The sequence below is a fragment of the Bufo bufo genome, chromosome 3 (genome assembly GCF_905171765.1).
Source record: "Bufo bufo chromosome 3, aBufBuf1.1, whole genome shotgun sequence".
Classification (NCBI taxonomy): Eukaryota; Metazoa; Chordata; class Amphibia; order Anura; family Bufonidae; genus Bufo; species Bufo bufo.
In genome coordinates, this window is record NC_053391.1 from 140911929 (window position 1) to 140933244 (window position 21316).

The 21316-nt window shown below is 43.6% G+C and overlaps 1 protein-coding gene across 1 annotated transcript in view; it reads right to left on the bottom strand.

The window, feature by feature from the left end:
* The window catches only part of SMS (spermine synthase), a 216777-nt gene that overhangs the window by 17284 nt on the left and 178177 nt on the right, over positions 1-21316 (bottom strand). The window contains exon 10 of the mRNA XM_040423657.1: positions 2178-2293. Within this exon, the coding sequence (XP_040279591.1) occupies positions 2178-2293 (116 nt within the window). The remainder of the gene's footprint in view (positions 1-2177; positions 2294-21316) is intronic.

Here is a 21316-nt window from a genome sequence, read left to right on the forward strand (position 1 = left end):
AGCACATAATAGCGTTATAAAAGTTTCTTCCACTACGTTAATGGTCTATATTACATAGACAAATGCCAAATACTACTACGTGCCATAAAGAGTCCTGCACCGCAATGATCATTCATCATATAAAGAAATTGCAGGGGATTAACCAGGACAGAAGTTATCTGATGCATTTAAAACATTTCAGTTCCTCAGAAATAGACAAATGGGCCTCCCTTCTTTCAGACATGTTCTCATTGGTACCCTGTCTGTAAACTTCTTCGTCCTCCTGTGCATCCAAATGATCTAACGACATCCTGAGGGCAAGCACAGGCTCAAGCTATCGTCTATGGAAAACAGATGATAAATGGATTTCAAAAAGGTAGGTACTAAATGCAGCAAAAGACTGAATAGAGGACAAAGAGAGCATCTGAGCCCATTAGAAGACCATCAGTGGGATCCAGCAATACCTGCAGGGTTTTAAAATAATATACTAAAAATGTAATACTAAAATGCCATTGTGAACTTAGGTAGGCCATACCTACTGTAACCGAAGCCGAGCCTATAAAATGACAAATGAGGTTCCCACATGCGCTTTAAAACGTACACAGGGCAAGACATTACTCAAAGCTACTAAAGCAATGACTATAAAAAGCATGACAATAACAACTGAGTGAAAAGAAAAGGTATGAACAAACAAGTAGGAGACAAGATTTCTCACATCTGTTGTAGTGAAATCTCAGCCAGGCATGTGTTATCCAGATGTTAAGCTTCTGCACTTTCCAGGTCAGTGATAGTTTGACAAACTTCACAGATTCAAGGAACATGCCTGGTAAAATTGCAATGGGCTTCATAAATATAAGAAAAATCTTTTTGGTAATTTCTTCAAGCTAAATATATTTAAGATTCCCCAGCAGATACCCCTTCCATATATCCTTAGCACATTAGAGGGGGTATTAACAGGTCTGTAAACTGCCTCTCATTCATTTCAGCAATGCGTAAAAAAGCATGCACTATATTGGGGCAGAATCGGCGCTGATTTTCCAATTGTAATTGATGTTGAAGCAGAAAAATACACATCAAAAAACGCACCTAATTTTGAGGCAGAAAAATGTGCTTGGATTCAGCACAGATTTTTTACATGTCTATTTTAGAAGTCAGCCATGTGAACTGACCCTAAGGGGGAGATTTATCAAGACTCGTGCTTTCTGCGCCAGTCCTGATATCCCCTGCACTGCCAGAGGATGCGCCTAATTTATGATGAGATGCACACCTAGTCATAAATTAGGCACATCCTCAGGCAGTCAGTGCGCCTAAACAGAATTGTACGACAGAAATCTGGCTTAATTTGCGCCAGAAAACTGGAGTAAGGCTAGGTCTACACGATGACATTTGTCGCGCGACATTTTTACGCACAACAATTTTTATAATGATAGTCTATGGTGTCGCACTGCGAAATGGATTTTCTGCGACTGTCGTGTCGCAGCATGTCGCAGTGAGACACCATAGACTATCATTATAAAAATTGTCGCCCGACATTGGTGCGACAAAATGTTGTGCGACACATGTTGCAGTGTAGTTGTGCCCTATGTGTCGCGTGACTTATTGTCGCATGAAGATAAATTTGTCAGGGCGGCTGGCCAAGCAACCTTCCCACCCTCATCTCACCTCCCTAAAAAAGCAATGTACACCTCAGGGGGATTTTTTATTTTTATTAGTGCATGTTACTCATTATAAAAATCATCATATATTAAAATTGAAATTAGGGTCCAAATGTGACAGTTATTCTTTAACATTAGGTTGATAATTACAATGTACATGAAGGGTTAGGTGTTCAACATATGCAATGCATGCTACCCCTTTCCCTAGGGGATAATGGCTCATAGTGCTCACTTGCATCGCTTTTACTTAAGTATATTGATATTTTGTATACTATTTGGATGTATTTAATAAAGAAGACTTTTTTGTATATTCTATGTGTGGTTCACTATTTTCGGCGAGGGCGAAGAATACTGTAAATATAGAAGAATCCTGTTTATATTACTAATATGATTAATAGAAAAATAAGTGAAAAAATTAGAATGTCAGAACCGTCACAGTAGACTGTGCCCCTACGTCCATCAGCATATAGATTAGAGGTTAGAAAAGCCTTTATTCCAAGCAATATTAACGTGGCGGCAGCGTCCTGAGTTTACAAAGGATACAGCTCCATATAGGAGGGAACGCACACGATCTCCTTGGAGAACTCCACCGGGCAATAAAGCACGTTCAGCTGCTCTTCATAGAGCGTCAGAGCCTCAGTCAGGTTTACACAGTTTCCCTGTGGGAGGAAGCAGAAGAGGAAAGTAAAGGTGAATTATAAGCTTATTGACAAGTATTATAAATGATGGCCCTGTGAAGACTTCTAAAGGAAAATAGGAACTTGCCATTTATCACAGGAACCGTCTGGGAGTCTGGACTAGGCATTAAACAATCCTAACTTCAGTTAACCCATGACGGTTAGGTCATCAAGCAGCTTTTTAACAATCTAGGTAAGAAGCCATCTGGATTGTAGACATTAATTGAATGGTTACATACCGCGTTGTTGCGTAAGTTGTCAAATTTTTCTCGTAAATTACTGGCTAAAGCTTCTTTCACACTAGCGTTTTTGCTGGATCCGGCAGGGTTCAGCAAAAACGCTTTTGTTACTGATAATACAACCAATTTCATCCGTTATGAACAGATCCGGTTGTATTATTTTTAACATACCCAAGATGTGTCAGAGAAAATCGATCCGTCCCCATTGACTTGCATTGGGGGTCATGACGGATCCGTCTTGCTCCACATCCCAGGACAGAAAGCAAACCGCAGCACGCATGCTCTCCGGTATGAGAACGGAACGGAATGCATTTTGGAGCATTCCGTTCTGTTCAGTTACGTTTTGTCCCCATTGACAAAACTGAAGCGTTTTTTCCCGGTATTGAGACCATATGATGGATCTCAATACAGGAACATATTAATGGTAGTATGAAAGTAGCCTTAGCATTAGACTACTGAAAAATCACCACAGTTCTGAAATAAATGTAAGGCCCTATTCACACGGCCATATTTTTGGTCCGCATCCAACCCACATTTTTTGCAAATAGGATGAGGACACATTCATTTCAATTGGTCCGCAAAAAATGCTGAGCTGTCCGCATCTGTGTGTCCGTTCCGTAGCCCCACAAAAAAGATAGAACATGTCCTATTCTTGTCCGTTTTGTGGACAAGGATAGGCATTGTTAAAATGGATCCGCAAAAAAACAGCTGCAACACGCACGCCATCCGTATCTTTTGCAGATCCAAGTTTTGCGGACGGCAAAATACATACGGTCATGTAAATGCACCCTAAACCCCATGGCATCCCCATGATTGTGCCCATAATCATCACTGTTCCAATATGGAGTACTATCAAAGTTCACACTCAGGCCTGAATCAGGCATCCATATAAAAATAAAAAAAAGTTTGGGTTGCATCTGCAACACAAGGATGATTTTTAATAAGCAATGAGGTCTGTATGTCCACGTAGACAATAGTCTATTATGGTCTCTATGTCCACGTCGTAAGACAAGGGCCAAAGTAAGGTTTCTCTGCACATATCTTCCTTCTCCTAAGAATGGGCCATCAATATTCTGAAGGTGGAATACCTCTTTATCCTGATCTCATAGAAATTGCTGTGGCAGGACCTGAAATCAGCAGTCCATAAGCAAAAATCTTCTATTGTGCTTGTTTGAGAGCTGTTCTTTAAAGAAAAGTAGCAACAAAAACATATCATATAGGATGCGCTTAATTCCTGCTAAATATACTAATAATACAAACTTGTGATTACTCAGAATCCCTTTGACTAATATCACCATAATATCCATCATATCACCATAGTATAACTTGCTGTGTATCATCAAGAAGTGTTGATCAAGAGCAGGACACAACGGTTACTGTCCCGAAGACAATCAGAATAAATCCCTGGATCTACAGCTAATCTCAAGCAATCTACATATAACTTATTATATTACATATTTCCAAAAAGACACTTAAATCCCTTTTTAAAATCATAAAACAAATCAACCATCACAACCTGCTGAGGCAGACTATTCCATATCAAGAAAAACTTAAAGAACTTAATCTATTTAGCCTGGAGGACCATGGTTGAAACCTTTAAATATGTTAACGTGTAAAATAAGGTTCGGAAGGAAAAGTATTTTATTAGGAAACTGAACGCGAGAACAAGGGGGCACAATGTGAAATTAGTTGAGGGGAAGATGAGAAGCAATGTCAAAAAATATTTTACTGGAAGAACAGTAAATACATGGAACACAATATCCAATAAGGCCCCATTCACAAACTGAGGATCCGCTAAAGAAGGGCACCGACGCGGGCACAAGATGCGACCAAAGATAGGCTGTGTGAATGGGGCCTTACTGAATGAAGCCTTTGAATGTCAGGATAAAGTCTGCTGTGTATTTAACCCAGAAGAAGTACGTCTGTCCTAAGATAAAAATTCAAAAAAATATATAAGGGCAAAGTAAATGGATCATGTGGTCTTTTACAGCCGTTGTTCTTCTATGTTTCATAGACTCACTGCTCTTACTGTACAAAAAAAAAAAAACTATGTTGGCAAAACCTTCTATCCATAATGGATATTTTTTTGCAGATATTTTATTTTGTTTAAAGGGGTTTTCCAGGATTATGTGGAGTGGATGCGTTTGGGGTGGCCCCAACATTACGCTGGGTCCCCCAGACACCATTGAGGTGTCACCACGTGTTGCTGCTCTTCGGAAGGGATGGTAAGGAGTGGTGCACCCCAATGGGAAATAAGACCAGAGAGTCAGGGTCTGCAGTAAACCAGGGTGCTTCTTTACTGGAGGAATTCAGGTACAAAACAATACAAGCGAGGCCTTGGGCTAGCTTCTCCAGTCTCCTCCCTGGCAGAAGAAGGGTTTGATGCTGAGGAAAGTTAGCTGCCCCTCTTTCTTTTCAGAAGACTGGTACCCTGGTCTAAGGCTAGTGATCCAGGGTCTGTGGCAACGTATCCCCGTCTCAGCAACTTCTTCTGGTCACTCAGTAGTCTGGCAAAGTCTCCTCTACTAATCACCGTTCCCTAACTGCAGCACACTAGGGGCTCTGACTGCTCTCCTTATATACAGTTTTTGCTAGACTAGAACCTTCTAGTGGGAGGGGTGGAGTGGAGAAACTCAGCACAGATACATTGTTTCAGCTCCCGTCTGTCATAGACTTACATTAGATCTTCAATGATACTCAATGGCCATGACACAGCAGGTTTTCCAGACAAAAGCAAGTTTCCAGACATAACAACATAGCTAAAACCAGACTGCTTTTTGGTGGTAAACAAGCCTGGGTTTTTCCCTCCAAAACATGGTGGTAAACAAGTCTGTGTTTTTCCCTCCAAAACATGATCTTCTTTAAACCCTATGGCAGCTGTGGAAAATTTACCAGTTTCTCAATCAAAGCCCTAAAAGTCTCTCAGTATTCATTAACCACTTCACATCCTCCCGAAGGATATAAACGTCCTATGGGTGGATGTACACTGCTCAAAAAAATAAAGGGAACACTTAAACAACACAATGTAACTCCAAGTCAATCACACTTCTGTGAAATCAAACTGTCCACTTAGGAAGCAACACTGAGTGACAATCAATTTCACATGCTGTTGTGCAAATGGGATAGACAACAGGTGGAAATTATAGGCAATTAGCAAGACACCCCCAATAAAGGAGTGGTTCTGCAGGTGGTGCCACAGACCACTTCTCAGTTCCTATGCTTCCTGGCTGATGTTTTGGTCACTTTTGAATGCTGGCGGTGCTTTCACTCTAGTGGTAGCATGAAACGGAGTCTACAACCCACACAAGTGGCTCAGGTAGTGCAGCTTATCCAGGATGGCACATCAATGCGAGCTGTGGCAAGAAGGTTTGCTGTGTCTGTCAGCGTAGTGTCCAGAGCATGGAGGCGCTACCAGGAGACAGGCCAGTACATCAGGAGACGTGGAGGAGGCCGTAAGAGGGCAACAACCCAGCAGCAGGACCGCTACCTCCGCCTTTGTGCAAGGAGGAACAGGAGGAGCACTGCCAGAGCCCTGCAAAATGACCTCCAGCAGGCCACAAATGTGCATGTGTCTGCTCAAACGGTCAGAAACAGACTCCATGAGGGTGATATGAGGGCCCGACGTCCACAGGTGGGGGTTGTGCTTACAGCCCAACACCGTGCAGGACGTTTGGCATTTGCCAGAGAACACCAAGATTGGCAAATTCGCTACTGGCGCCCTGTGCTCTTCACAGATGAAAGCAGGTTCCCACTGAGCACATGTGACAGACGTAACAGAGTCTGGAGACGCCGTGGAGAACGTTCTGCTGCCTGCAACATCCTCCAGAATGACCGGTTTGGCATTGGGTCAGTAATGGTGTGGAGTGGCATTTCTTTGGAGGGCCGCACAGCCCTCCATGTGCTCGCCAGAGGTAGCGAGATGAGATCCTCAGACCCCTTGTGAGACCATATGCTGGTGCGGTTGGCCCTGGGTTCCTCCTAATGCAAGACAATGCTAGACCTCATGTGGCTGGAGTGTGTCAGCAGTTCCTGCAAGACGAAGGCATTGATGCTATGGACTGGCCCGCCCGTTCCCCAGACCTGAATCCAATTGAGCACGTCTGGGACATCATGTCTCGCTCTATCAACCAACGTCACGTTGCACCACAGACTGTCCAGGAGTTGGCAGATGCTTTAGTCCAGGTCTGGGAGGAGATCCCTCAGGAGACCGTCCGCCATCTCATCAGGAGCATCCACAGGCGTTGTAGGGAGGTCATACAGGCATGTGGAGGCCACACACACTACTGAGCCTCATTTAGACTTGTTTTAAGGACATTACATCAAAGTTGGATCAGCCTGTAGTGTGTTTTTCCACTTTAATTTTGAATGTAACTCCAAATCCAGACCTCCATGCGGTGAAAAATTTGATTTCCATTTTTTTATTTTTGTGTGATTTTGTTGTCAGCACATTCAACTATGTAAAGAACAAAGTATTTCAGAAGCATATTTAATTAACTCAGATCTAGGATGTGTTATTTTTGTGTTCCCTTTATTTTTCTGAGCAGTGTATATCTCTGAATGGACATTCTGGAACGTCTATTCAGAGATGGCAGCTGCACGCTAATCGTAACAGCAGGGCAACCCAGAGAGAAGGCAGGGACAGTTCCCAGTTGTCCATGCCTTCTAGATCGCTGTATACACGGTATTGAGTTCCGTCACAGGGGCTCAATACCGGAAAAAAAACGCTTCAGTTTTATCCTAATGCATCCGAAAGCATTCCATTCAGTATGCATCAGGATGCGTTCAGCATGTTCAGTCCCTCTTACGGTATTTGGTCAGAGAAAATACCGCAGCGGTCAAAATTCCGTAAAATTCTATTTACATTTAAATGTATTAATGCAGAATCCGGTACCAAGTGTTCCGGAAAACCGGATCCGGTTTCCCGTTCTGCGCAGACCTTTAAAATTGCAAAAAAATAAGTACCGGGTACGGTTTTCCGGATGACACATTTTCCGGAGAGACGGATCCGGTGTTTCAATGCATTTGTCAGCCGGAAACAAATGCTATCTGCTTGCATACGGATTAACATCCTAAAAAAATAAAATGACATTTACAAAATTGAAATTTTAAAAATTGCTAATTTTTCAAAATGTTTGGTAAATTTTGGATTTTTTTTTACAAATAAAGGTGAAATATATTGACTCAAATTTACCACTGTCATGAAGTACAATGTGTCATAAGAAAACTATCTCAGAATGGCTTGGATAAGTAAAAGCGTTGCAAAGTTATTACCACATAAAGTGACACATGTCAGATTTGCAAAATTAGGCTCTATCAGGAAGGGGGTAAATGGCCTGGATGTGAAGCTGTTAACCCTTTCCACAGAGCCAGGGATTTTTTTTTATTTAAATCAGATTTTTTTTAATATAAAATGCTTTTTGAGGAAAATATATTACCATCCAAAGGTTATTCCATCATCAAATAAAGATTCATTTTTTTATTATGTAGAATAAGGCTGTACGTGGACTACCATATTATTGAATGGATTAGGCAGTGGCTGAGGGACAGACAGAGGGTTGTAGTCAATGGAGTATATTCAGACCATGGTCTTGTTACCAGTGGGGTACCTCAGGGATCTGTTCTGGGACCCATATTGTTTAATATCTTTATCAGCGAAATTGCAGAAGGGCTCGATGGTAATGTGTGTCTTTTTGCTGATGACACAAAGATTTGTAACAGGGTTGATGTTCCTGGAGGGATACACCAAATGGAAAAGGATTTAGGAAAACTAGAGGAATGGTCAAAAATCTGGCAACTAAAATTTTATGTTGATAAGTGCAAGATAATGCACCTGGGGCATGAAAACCGAAGAGCAGAATATAAAATCAGTGATACATTCCTAACCTCAGTATCTGAGGAAAGGGATTTAGGGGTCATTATTTCAGAAGACTTAAAGGTAGGCAGACAATGTCATAGAGCAGCAGGAAATTCTAGCAGAATGCTTGGGTGTATAGGGAGAGGCATTACCAGTAGAAAGAGGGAGGTGCTCATGCCGCTCTACAGAGCACTAGTGAGACCTCATCTGGAGTATTGTGCTCAGTACTGGAGACCATATCTCCAGAAGGATATTGACACGGATGATGTTGCAGATAGCTGGAAGTTATGGATAAACATCCGACTGGCTTAATCCCAAACTAAGGAGCATAAAGGTGACCCCTATAAAACCCTAAGAGCTCAACCTGACTGCTAAGCACATACAAGGGTCTCAGAGGTAGACGATTGCATGCCCTCGTACCTAGACTGTGTGACACCTGAAAAGCCTATAATAATGAGGGGACACGACCACCGGCTCCCTGCACTTAATGCGGAGGGAGTCAGGGTCACCTAGAATCAAGCCAGCAAGGAAACACAATACAAGAAAGGACTTATCTGAACAAGCAGTAACAGAAGTCTCCAGCAGTTAACACTAAAATCCAGGAAGTAGTATAAACCGCAAAGTGAGGCAGTATGGGAGGGAATATAAAGGGAGGCAATTAGTGTAAATAGGTGACAGCTGGGAGAAGGAAAGGAGATGACAAAGTGAAACCAAAACAAAGAAAATCATGCAAGAGGTACAGAAGAACGTCTGCCAGACCTTCTCAGAGAGCTGGCGGTGACAGATATTGATACTTTGGAGAGAGTTCAGAGAAGAGCTACTAAACTAGTACATGGATTGCAGGATAAAACTTACCAGGAAAGATTAAAGGACCTTAACATGTATAGCTTGGAAGAAAGACGAGACAGAGGGGATACGATAGAAAATTTTAAATACATAAAGGGAATCAACAAGGTAAAAGAGGAGAGAATATTTAAAAGAAGAAAAACTGCTACAAGAGGACATCGTTTTAAATTAGAGGGGCAAAGGTTTAAAAGTAACATCAGGAAGTATTACTTTACTGAGAGAGTAGTGGATGCATGGAATAGCCTTCCTGCAGAAGTGGTAGCTGCAAATACAGTGAAGGAGTTTAAGCATGCATGGGATAGGCATAAGGCCATCCTTCATATAAGATAGGGCCAGGGGCTATTCATAGTATTCAGCATATTGGGCAGACTAGATGGGCCAAATGGTTCTTATCTGCCGACACATTCTATGTTTCTATATGTGTAATTTTTTGGGTAAATAAATTCCATTAATCCATTCACAATGTCATGCTCTTCCAGAGGTTTTTTGTAAGATTATTGGGCAGTTTCTCTGCCTACAAGATATTATCACAGATGCTTGGTTTACTTTTGCAGTTCTCAAAACTGAATTTGACTCAGCAGAGATCACATGCCTTATCTTCACAGCAAAAATGTTATAAAATGAACAGAGTTGAGAAAAATACCTTAATCCTAACTTCTACAAACCTATGAATGCAGAATCAACCAAATCAAACTAATATAAATAGTTGTTATTCTAAAAATCTTCATCTACTTGAATATTATAAGTTATACCAGCAAGAATTAGTCTTTATGTAGAAAACTATGATTTAAATCAAGCCTTACTGACTAGTGATTTAAATCGTGATTTAAATCATTTTGATTTAAATCAAATCCACCCTGCACAGAGCCATGTAAATACAGTGATAATGAACAGGATATATATCACAACATATATATATATAAAATGCAGTTACACAGTATTAAACAGTGCAAGTTAACCCTTCTTGGTGAAATAAAGTAAGGAGTTTTAATTTAGCATAGGGGAAATAGGCAAATGTCCAATAATGTCCATATGTACTCCGTACTCCAGGGCACTACATATGGCCCTTTTGAACTAGCCCTCAAAGCATGTGGTACCGAACAGCTGATTGGCAGGGGTGTGGGTTGTCAGCAGGGGCAGACTGGGAACTTAAATTAGCCCTGGAAAAAACTAAAGTGGCTGCACGTTGTAGTCGGGTCCAAATTGACAGAAGGTAGGGCCAACACAGGTAGACGAGGCCATATTGCAGCACACTGTAAGGCCTCATGCACACGGCCGTTGTTTTGGTCCGCATCTGAGCCGCAGTTTTGGCGGCTCGGATGCAGACCTATTCACTTCAATAGGGCCGCAAAAGATGCGGACAGCACTCCGTGTGCTGTCCGCATCCGTTGCTCCGTTCTGTGGTCCGCAAAAAAATAAATAACATGTCCTATTCTTGTCCGCGCTTTGCGGACAAGAATAGGCCGTTATATTAAAGGCTGTCCGTGCCGTTCTGAAAAATTGCGGAACGCACACGGACGCCATCCGTGTTTGGTGGATCTGCTGTTTGCGGACCGCAAAACACACAACGGTCGTGTGCATGAGGCCTAACACTCCAGCAGAGCCAAATACCACAGTGCATCACAAAATACCTCCTCATAAGCTGCCCCTTTGTGGTGGCCAGCAGCAGATGCCACGTTCTGTCCTTCTACCTCGGCTGCCTTAGGATGGCAATACAGTTGGATTCAGGAGTCAGGAGGGGAGTGTCACTACTTACCATGGTTGGCAGCCTTGACAAGGGCTCAGGTGACTCCCTGGGCATCGGCCTACCGAAACATTTCCCTGTAAAGTCTATGACCAGTGTCGGAACCATGTAGATCTGCTCGTGATGCAAAGGAGGGTAACCCCTTTAAAGGATTTATCCAGGTTTTAAAAAAATGATTACCTATCCTTAGATCAGACACCCCCTGATTTAATATTTATGGCCTATCCCTTTCAATTGTATGGAACCCATCACGCCGCTATGAAAAGTACGGCGAGGTTAAGTACGGACCAGTGTAAACTACTATTGATGGTCTATACTAAGGATAGGCCATCAATGTTTAAACCGTTGGTAACAACTTTAACAGTAAATCCACATATGATGTAATTGAGAAGAAAAAATTTCTTGGGAATCCACTACAAACCTGCCACAAATCCACATGTTACTGTACTGTGCGTATTGGTCTTGGCTTTGGCTGTGGATTTGCAATGGATTACACTTGGATTTCAATTTCTATGCATTGCAAGGGGCGAAACCTGTAGTGACAAATCTACAACGTAAATTTAAAATCGACACCGCAGGTCAATTTCCAAGAATTTTGTAAAATTTTATCCACTCTGTGGCTACTGTAACCTGCTGCATATCTGTCCCGTGTGAACATACCCTAAAAGAGCTTTAAAGCTGCTGAGTCATGCTCTTTTCTAGGAGAATTCCTGAGTTTAGTATACAGAATCCCACATTGGTTACTTTGGTTATTTGCATTGCTTTTCCCACACAACATATACTATACATGTAAGGCATACGTGCTCTGTACAAATAAACTAGGCATTCATTGCTGTTTACAGGATGTGATGCCACACTTAATATTATGGTGGTGTCTTATAATAGTACTTATTTTTGCAAATGCACGGTTCCACACACGTCATTACTGTGAATTAGGGCTAATTACAGCACTGGCTTCTGTCTGGGATAATTACATGCTGGAAATAAAGCACGGCAGACAGCTATGGGAAGAATTTCTCATACAATAATATACAAGGTTAATATTTCTAAAAAATAAAAATAAAATCTTCAGGGAGAACGAACAGTACAAGAGCTCTACTATTTCTGACAAAAACTGGGGTGCAATCTGCACGCAAAGGCGATCCACCCATGAAATAGAAAAAATACATACATGCACCCCCAAAACATAGCAAAGCATAAAGAAATATGAATTAAACAAACGACTATAAAACCAGTTAAAAACACCAAACACACATGGGGGTCTGTATGATGTCAGAAAGAAATCCCCACCATGACAAAGCCCTAGATAAGGATTAAAGGGGCTGTCTCATCTTAGACACTAGTGGCATATTGCTAAAATATGCCACCAATGTCAGACCTCTGGGACCTGCATCTATCTCCAGAATAGGACTCCAAAAGACAGCGTGGAGAGCAGCCGTGTGTGGGGGCCTCCCTCTATTTATTTCTATGGGACTGCCGAAAATAGCCCAGCACTGGCTCAACTATCTCTTGCAGTCCCATAAAAGAGAAGAAAGCAGCGGCCGCGCTTGTGCGGTGCGCTATCTATTAATTTCTATGGGGCTTCTGAAAAAGTGGACGTTTTCAGAACTGCCACAGAAATGAATGGCGAGCATGACACACATGTGTGGTGCGCTCTCCTTCACTTTCGGGGGACAGTTATAGAGACAGGTATGGGTCTCATAGGTGGGACCTGCATCTATCTGACTTTGATGGTATATCCTAGCGATATGCCATCAATGTGTGAGATGAGACAACCCCTTTAAACACAAATTCTGAGGGAGATTTATCATTACTAAAAAATTGGTGTAAATAAGTTGTCAAATGTGATGCACACAATGGTTGTGCAAAAATGCTACTTTTTGGGGTTTTAGAGCCCCAAACGCCACTTTTCCGGGCTTTGGATTCCATAAAAAAAATATATACCTCTTCATTGGTGCAGGGTAAAATGTATGGGTGGGCTCACACACTGAGCCTGCGCCATACATTGCGGGTGCTATGTAATACATCCGCCACCCAGCCTCAGCGATGGGGTCACGGCATACCTGGCTTTTGGAAGGAAAAGCAAAAATGAAAAAATAATAGGAAACTGGTGAGATGAGTTATTTTAGTGAGTGTCATTTTACCACTTACAGGGGTGGTCTCATGAAGACAAGACCTGTCCATAAGGCCCATTAGGGTGTATGGACACCACAGAACATATGTGCCACTTCTGTCTGGTGGACTACATCAGTCTTTATATTACAGGGATGTTCATTCATCAGAATAGCCACCAGACAATGCTACCTTTTCACCACAAAATCGGCTGTTTGGTGAAGGTGCTCGGGAACCAAATTTTGAAAGGAGCTCTGTCTGAAGATACAATCACTTTAACAACCCCCAAAGTGCAGGATAGGGGGGCTGAAAACAATTTACTTTCTGCTTCTGTAGAGTCTGGGATGTAATTGAATCCATCTCGTCCAGCAAGAGGCTCTGAAAAGCATCAAATGGTCAAGAGTGACCCTGTGGCTAGTAAAATGATGAAAGGACCAAGGCACTCCAAAAAGCACCACTGCCCTTGTTTTCATGGAGATCTCGGCAGTTGGATCCCTTCCAATCACACATTAAGAATATGAAATCAATATAGTATCCCTTTAAATATTTTACCTCTAACCTAATGTGTAGTTAATCTTGCTGAATAGCATTAAACACTACAATGCAGCTTCCTGGAGACCACAAAACACAAGCACCGCAAACTTGGCGTAGTCTCCGCTGACAGTAATGTGCCCTATTTCAATAGTGTTTTATTTCTGGTCAGCCTGTTTTCATTGTGCAGCTTAATATAGCTCCAGAGTTAAACGTAGAAAAATGATGCATCAAAGTGGTCAACAGGACGCTACCGGTGCCGGATGAGGCTTGATGTTTACCCAGGTATCTTTCCATAAATAGCTTATAGGAAAACAAGCATAGTGGACACATACCAAAACAGATTCAAGGACCACCATTCAGTACTGTGATCTTCACATTAGGTATGCAGGTTTCTTTTGGCAATGACTTCTCTCATTTAGGGTAACATTGTGAATATAATCATTTTAAAGGGGTTGTCCAGAATTTTACAATGGATGGCCTGTCCTCAGCATAGGCTATCAATGTATGATCAGCAGGATCCGACATCCTGTAGCCCCGAAAGTCAGCATTGGAACTATATAGAAATATGAAACCGCGGCACTCGAGTTAGGTAGTTAATTATTTATTTATCCATCCACAAAAATAGGACTTAAGGTCAACGTTTCGGTCTCATCCTGAGACCTTGTTCACGGCCTGGAAGAAAGAAACGTCTGGTGTGGAGGATGGCTTGTAGCTAATGGGCCGCCACATGAGGAGTCAAAAATTTTTGACTCCTCATGTGGCGGCCCATTAGCTACAAGCCATCCTCCACACCAGACGTTTCTTTCTTCCAGGCCGTGAACAAGGTCTCGGGATGAGACCGAAACATTGACCTTAAAGAGGACCTTTCACCGATTCTTACCCTATGAACTAAGTATACAGACATGTGGAGCGGCGCCCGGGGATCTCACTGCACTTACTATTATCCCCGGGCGCCGCTCCGTTCTCCTGCTATGCCCTCCGGTATCTCCGTTCCCTAAGTTATGGTAGGCGGAGTCTGCTCTAGCGCTGGCCAATCGCATTGCAGAGCTCACAGCTTGGGAGAAAATAACCTCCCAGGCTGTGAGCTCTGCGCTGCGATTGGCCAGCGCTAGAGCAGACTCCGCCTACCATAACTTAGGGACTGGAATCTCCGCCTACTATAACTTAGTGAGCGGAGATACCGGAGGGCATAACGGGAGAACGGAGCGGCGCCCAGGGATAATAGTAAGTGCAGTGAGATCCCCGGGTGCCGCTCCACATGTCTGTATAGTTAGTTCATAGGGTAAGAATCGGTGAAAGGTCCTCTTTAAGTCCTATTTTTGTGGATGGATAAATAAATAATTAACTACCTAACTCGAGTGCCGCGGTTTCATATTTCTATATACTGACTGTCATTACCGCTGAGCACCGGACCATTGTTAAGGAGTGCCGTCCAAACAACGTTAGCATTGGAACTATAGACCTGTTCAATGTTCGCAGTTCCCATGCACTTCAATGGGGGCAGCACTGTAGAAACCAGCTATGGCCACTACAGGTGAGACTCAAATACACAGACAGGCATACACCCATATACTCATGAGGTACAGTCAGAATATCAGAAATGTGTGTCCCTGGAAATTGCATAACTATTAATCCATCTGGTAAACGTCAATGATATTTGTTCATTAAAACCACATTGATAAATCGCTGGATCATTTCTGCTATAGTTATGCTTGAGCTGTCAAGCGGAAATATCGATATAATCCTCAATATTCTAAATGTAAATATTTACCCGCAACAGTCAGTAAATATGTCAAAAATATCATTACAGCCATTTGAAAGGTTACGGGATGTATATGTATAAATCCATTTAAGCCATTGTAAAAAGATGATTGATGGGACTTTCCTTGTAAACACAGATGATCTACACATACTGTGCTAAAAGCAGTTTATTTCATAGAAAGCACTTGGTCACAATGTTCCATAACCACAAACTCTTGGGGCCCCTACACACAGGATTTAGCTCTGCTTCTTTCTCACTAAAGAAAAATGCCACAGAAACAGTTTTTAGTTTTTTTTTTTACCTGCGTTTTAAGCAACTGTGTGAACCATGATTTTTTTCTGGTGTTTTTTCTACTATAGAGATGTCGTCAAAATGTCAGGAAAAAAAATCCAAAAGCTTCAACATGTTGTGGTTTTTTTTTAACCCAGGCACCCAAAAAAATAAAAATAAAACTTCCAGTAGCAAAAAAAAATAAAAATAATAATAATTCCATAGACTTTCAGCTAACATATGAAGCTGGTGCTTTTAAGGCAAAAAAACGCAATTACAAGCAAAAGTGCACAAAATTGCCACTAAAAATCTACGAGGGGTGTTATAAATTATGTACCTGAATATGAAAACACACATAACTTTGGCGCATCCACTGCCAATTCTAAATGTAAGACAGCTTTCATGGTGTCTTACATTTAGACCATTTTCTACGTCTAAGCCAGGCGTGGAAAATGATGAATGAAACGGGCTTGCGGGCCTGTCCCCTTTCCCGCCACGAGCAGGGAAGAAGTCGCAGATTCTGCCTCAACATGGACTGCGACAGAATCCTCGCCACATATACTCCACAAAAGTGGTGTATGTCAGTTCGTAAATGACCCCCTTAATCTCTGCGAAGGTGAAGATACACGTGAAGGCAGAGGTCGCAATAACGCCTGTACAAGCGTCATAGTCACCTGTACAGGCAGCTTTACTCCCTAAAAAACGTTTGATGCGTATGAATACACACGATGATTTCACTGCCATTCATGAGCGCACTGAGCGCTGTGAGCGGCACAGGCAGCACAGACATCCAATCACAAAGCCCCTCATAGTACAGAGCTTTGTTATTAGAGAGGAGGCTGCTGATTTGTCAGTATCCACAAGCTGCCGTGCCATTGGCCGATCTTCTTACCCCCCCCTTCTCCCGCGCACTGAACACACAGCAGCATCCATTCCATTAATTATGAAAAGGGCGGTGCGCGCCGCCACCCGCGCCATTGCCGGCTGCTGATGAAGGGAAAGCATGGAGGAATGGAGCCTCTGCTGATGTGTCAGGCTTGTGCCCAGGTGATGTCACACCAGAAGTGCCCTGCAGGCTTCTGTCTGCTGCTGGGAGCTCCATGTGGAGGTTAATCAATGGAAAACTAATAGCCAAGAGGCTAAAGAAAACTCTGCTTCTTATGTTAAATCATAACTTTCATTTGATTGCTCTGATACCTAAACACCAAAAGATATATTTTTTTTAAACCTGCTGTTTCTCTAGATGACCTTATGTTGATAGTAGTGTTAATAGAGTCTCAAGGGTCTATAAAAGCTGGTACCTAACTATTATAAGCCTTTGAGACTCTATTAACACTACTATTTTTTAAATAGTAGTGTTATGTTGATTAGTTATGTTAAAGGGGTTATCCAAGTTATATTTATTGATGACCTATCCTCAGGATAGGTCATCAATATCAGATCGGCGGGGGTCCGACACCCGGCACCCCCTCCGATCAGCTGTTTGAAGAGAAGGCATGTGCGGTGTCAGCGCTGCCTCCTCCTCACTGTTTACCTTCTAGCCGTTGCATCTGCAGCGGTGAGCAGGTGTAATTACACCCAAGCCGTCCCATTCATTTCAATAGGAAGGCTTGGGTGTAATTACACCTGCTCACCGCTGCAGATGCAACGGCTAGAAGGTAAACAGTGAGGAGGAGGCAGCGCTGACACCGCACATGCCTTCTCTTCAAACAGATGATCGGCGGGGGTGCCGGGTGTCGGACCCCCGCCGATCTGATATTGATGACCTATCCTGAGGATAGGTCATCAATAAATATAACTTGGATAACCCCTTTAATAGTAGTGTTAATAGAGTCTCAACGGTTTATAAAAGTAGGGTACCTGCTTTTATAGAACCTTGAGACTCTATTAACACTACTATATACATAAGGTCATCTAGAGAAACAACAGGTTTTTAAAATTATTTTTTTCCTTTTGGTGTTTAGGTATCAGAGCAATCAAATAAAAGTTATGATTTAACAGAAGAAGCAGGGTTTTCTTTAGCCTCTTGGCTATTAGTTTTTCTATGTAAGTACCCTGGACCAGAGGTCTATTTTCCCGTATGGAGCACACTTTCCAGAGATCACAGAAAAGACTATAGGGTACATTATACTGTGCAACAGTCCAATATATTGTGTAGAAGACTGTCCTATAACTGCCTACTGTATATTTGTCCCAGACCCCACCCAGTGCCACCAGACCACTACTGCTCCCTGCCACAACCACCAGACCACTACTGCTCCCTGCCACAACCACCAGACCACTACTGCTCCCTGCCACAATCACCAGACCACTACTGCTCCCTGCCACAATCACCAGACCACTACTGCTCCCTGCCACAACCACCAGACCACTACTGCTCCCTGCCTCAACCACCAGACCACTACTGCTCCCTGCCACAATCACCAGACCACTACTGCTCCCTGCCACAATCACCAGACCACTACTGCTCCCTGCCACAACCACCAGACCACTACTGCTCCCTGCCACAACCACCAGACCACTACTGCTCCCTGCCTCAACCACCAGACCACTACTGCTCCCTGCCTCAACCACCAGACCACTACTGCTCCCTGCCACAATCACCAGACATCCCTGTTCAACTCTTATTGCATTGAGTTTTGCACTCCGATCCCTACGTGACAGATTTGGTGCTTAAAGAAAGGTAGGGATTCAGTCTTCTGAGAGATTAAATTAAAATGGTGAAAATTTGCTATTTCTGCACGGAAGACATTATAGAGGAGACTGGTAATGGTTTCCCTGCATGAATAGCAACCCCTTAATGTTATATAAGCCTACTTATTTGAGGTTTATTTGGTGTAACGCTTAAGATAAGTGCGTTATGTGGAGAGCTAGACTAGAGGCACTTACCTCTGTTGAGTAAAGGCCCTTTACAATTATTGAGATGGAGCGTTCCTAGAAACGCCTGTTCCTGATACGGCCCGGAAACAAAGGATCTCTATGGGGAAGAGCAATTACAGGACAAAGTGATTACCCTGTACAGAGGAAATGATTGCTGCATGTAAATGCTACTCTCACCTCCTCTGATGAACAGGCAATTGTTAGAAGCCAATGGTTTGTTCCCAATAATTGCCTGCTGTGTCGGCACATGTTCCTGCGTAAAATGACAGCAGGAAGGCTTACTTTTAGTCACTGAAGTACAGGACCTCCTCAAGTGCAGCGGAGTGTGTGTACAGACAAGACCCTGATGATCTGAGAATACATACATGTATATATGATGTACTGATTAGGGCTGCAATGATTAATCGACTTTATCGATAATAGGATTCGTTGTCGACGAATCCAGTTATCGAATAATCGTCCGATTCGTTGGCTGCACCGTTTACCCGCTTTCACCCACCCCTTCATCAGACTTACATACACATCGCCGTCCGCAACGGCCACCCAGGCTCAGCCACTTCCTCCTCGCTTGCTGCAGACTCCGCCCACCGACGCTAAAGTCACGTGACACAGGGCCTCTGAGCGCAGTGTGTGAGCGGCGCGCAGAGTGGCGAGAAAGTCTATTCAGCTCAGTCCCATTCTCTCCGGACTGGCCCTCAAGGTAATGTCTGCCTCAGTCTGCATGTATGATGATGACGGGCGGCACGTGGCCCCAATTATGTCTGCCCTGTCCGACTCAGGGCTGGTCCTCCATACTCCCTGCCTGCCTGCAACTAGCTGCAGGCACCACCACTGCAAATTTGAAATGGCAGGCAGTGGGGAATGGGGATGAGTCGCTGACTCCCTCCGACTGGTAGCAGACAAGTGACTGCAATGGGGGGTGGCAGAAGCAGTGAGTGCACAGGGCACTAGTGCAGCACCTACAGTTACTGTCATGCCCCACTCTGACGATGTGCGGAGGTCGGCCAGGATTGCAGCACGAGTTTAGTGTTTGTTTTGGAGTCGTGCTGGATCCGCCCCTCATCAGGTGCACTGGGTGGAGTCATTAGTTTAAATAGCTCCTCAGCCCAGTGCCCTGAGCGGATTATACTCATCATTGTGATCTTGGAAGCTAGGAAGGAAGGTTGGCTGTCTGTTCCAGCTTAGGAAGATAAGTGTTGTTTCTAGTTGGTTGTTTTGTGTCATCTATCCAATCCAGGTTCTGTGCGAGCAGGCTGCTCCTATTTCCCACTTCACCATCTCAGGGAATTCAGGGTTTTGTCAGCCCAGGCACGGGGACATCTCAGATCTACCTTCAAGGTCTGTAGGTGGGCTGAGCAGTGCAGAGAAAGAGGTCAGGGATTAGCTAGGAGGTGACCCTTCCCCTGTCTCTTGCCCATAGCCTGGTTGGTTCGTTATCTGTTATACTGAGTGCACGCCCGCCGTGACAGTTACTGTATGGGGGGACCAAAAGGACTGGAGACATGATATGAGGCATGAGCGCAGCAGCCACAATAGGAGACATTGGGGGCAGCAGCCACGCACAGACAGAAGAATATTGTATGGGGGGGCACAAGGAGACATATGAGGGCAGCAGCCACAATAGGAGACAGTGGGGGCAGCAGCCACGCAGACGGTCTACTGGTATACTGTATGGGGGGCCACAAGGAGACATATTATGAGGGCAGCAGTAGCAGTCCGCGCGTGTCTGCTGACCCATAATGTCTCCAGTTGCGTCATGTCTCCTTGTGTCCCCCATATACAGTAATATCTTGTTGTGCCTCGCTGCCTGCCCAATGTGCCCATACAGAATATGGTGGTGCTGCTGCTGTCCAATCCAGTTTATGGAGCCTCAGCCTGCCCTGGAGGACTTCACCCGTACTACCACACTAAGCCCATCTGCCGTCGGTAGGCCAGTTGCCCGCTGTATAATGTGCCCTGCTCAGGGCTCATTATGTCACTGCTGCTTTTTCTGTCCCTATTAGGTGACATACTACTTCCAGAGTCCAGTGGTGCGGTGCAATACGAGAATCCCCCTGAGAGAGACACTGCAAGGTGAGGAAGGGCTGTGGTGGGTCAGGTGTGGGGAGTCAGTAGTGGATACATTTTTGTTAATATGCTGCTGCTCTTTCTTCTGTCCTTAGGTCTACTACCTCCAGAGTCCAGTGGTGTAGGACTGCGGTTGTGAGAGACAGGTGTACACAGCTCTGCTCTGCTGTGTAAGTTTTAGTTGTGTAATGCTACTTACAGGTTTCCTGCATGTCCTAGTACTAAACCCTTCTCCCACCAGCACAAATTTTAAGCATTTGCTTCAACAGAACTGCATTATAGCTGATGCTGGTGAGACTGTGACCCCTGATAAAAGCGGGCGGACAAAGTCATGCAAGGCATGGGAGCACTTCACTCAACATCCGTCCAACAAGTTGGTCGTCTGCAAAATCTGCAAAGCAGCGCTGGCGTGGCACAGAAGCACAACCATGATGAACGAGCACCTGAGAAGGAAACACGTTGGCGTCACAGAGGAAGGAATAACCCCGTAAGTAATAATAAATTATCTGTATTAATTTATGCAGGTAAAAAGCTCTTTCTGTCAAAACTACTCATTTATGTGAGTAAGTTAGAAATAGATTTTTACTAATATATTTCTTTTTCAATCATTTTCAGTAAGAAGCAGCGCTCCATGAGTGAATTTGTGCATGTAAATCCCCAATGTACACCAGCACAAGCTTCTGTTCTCACAGATGCT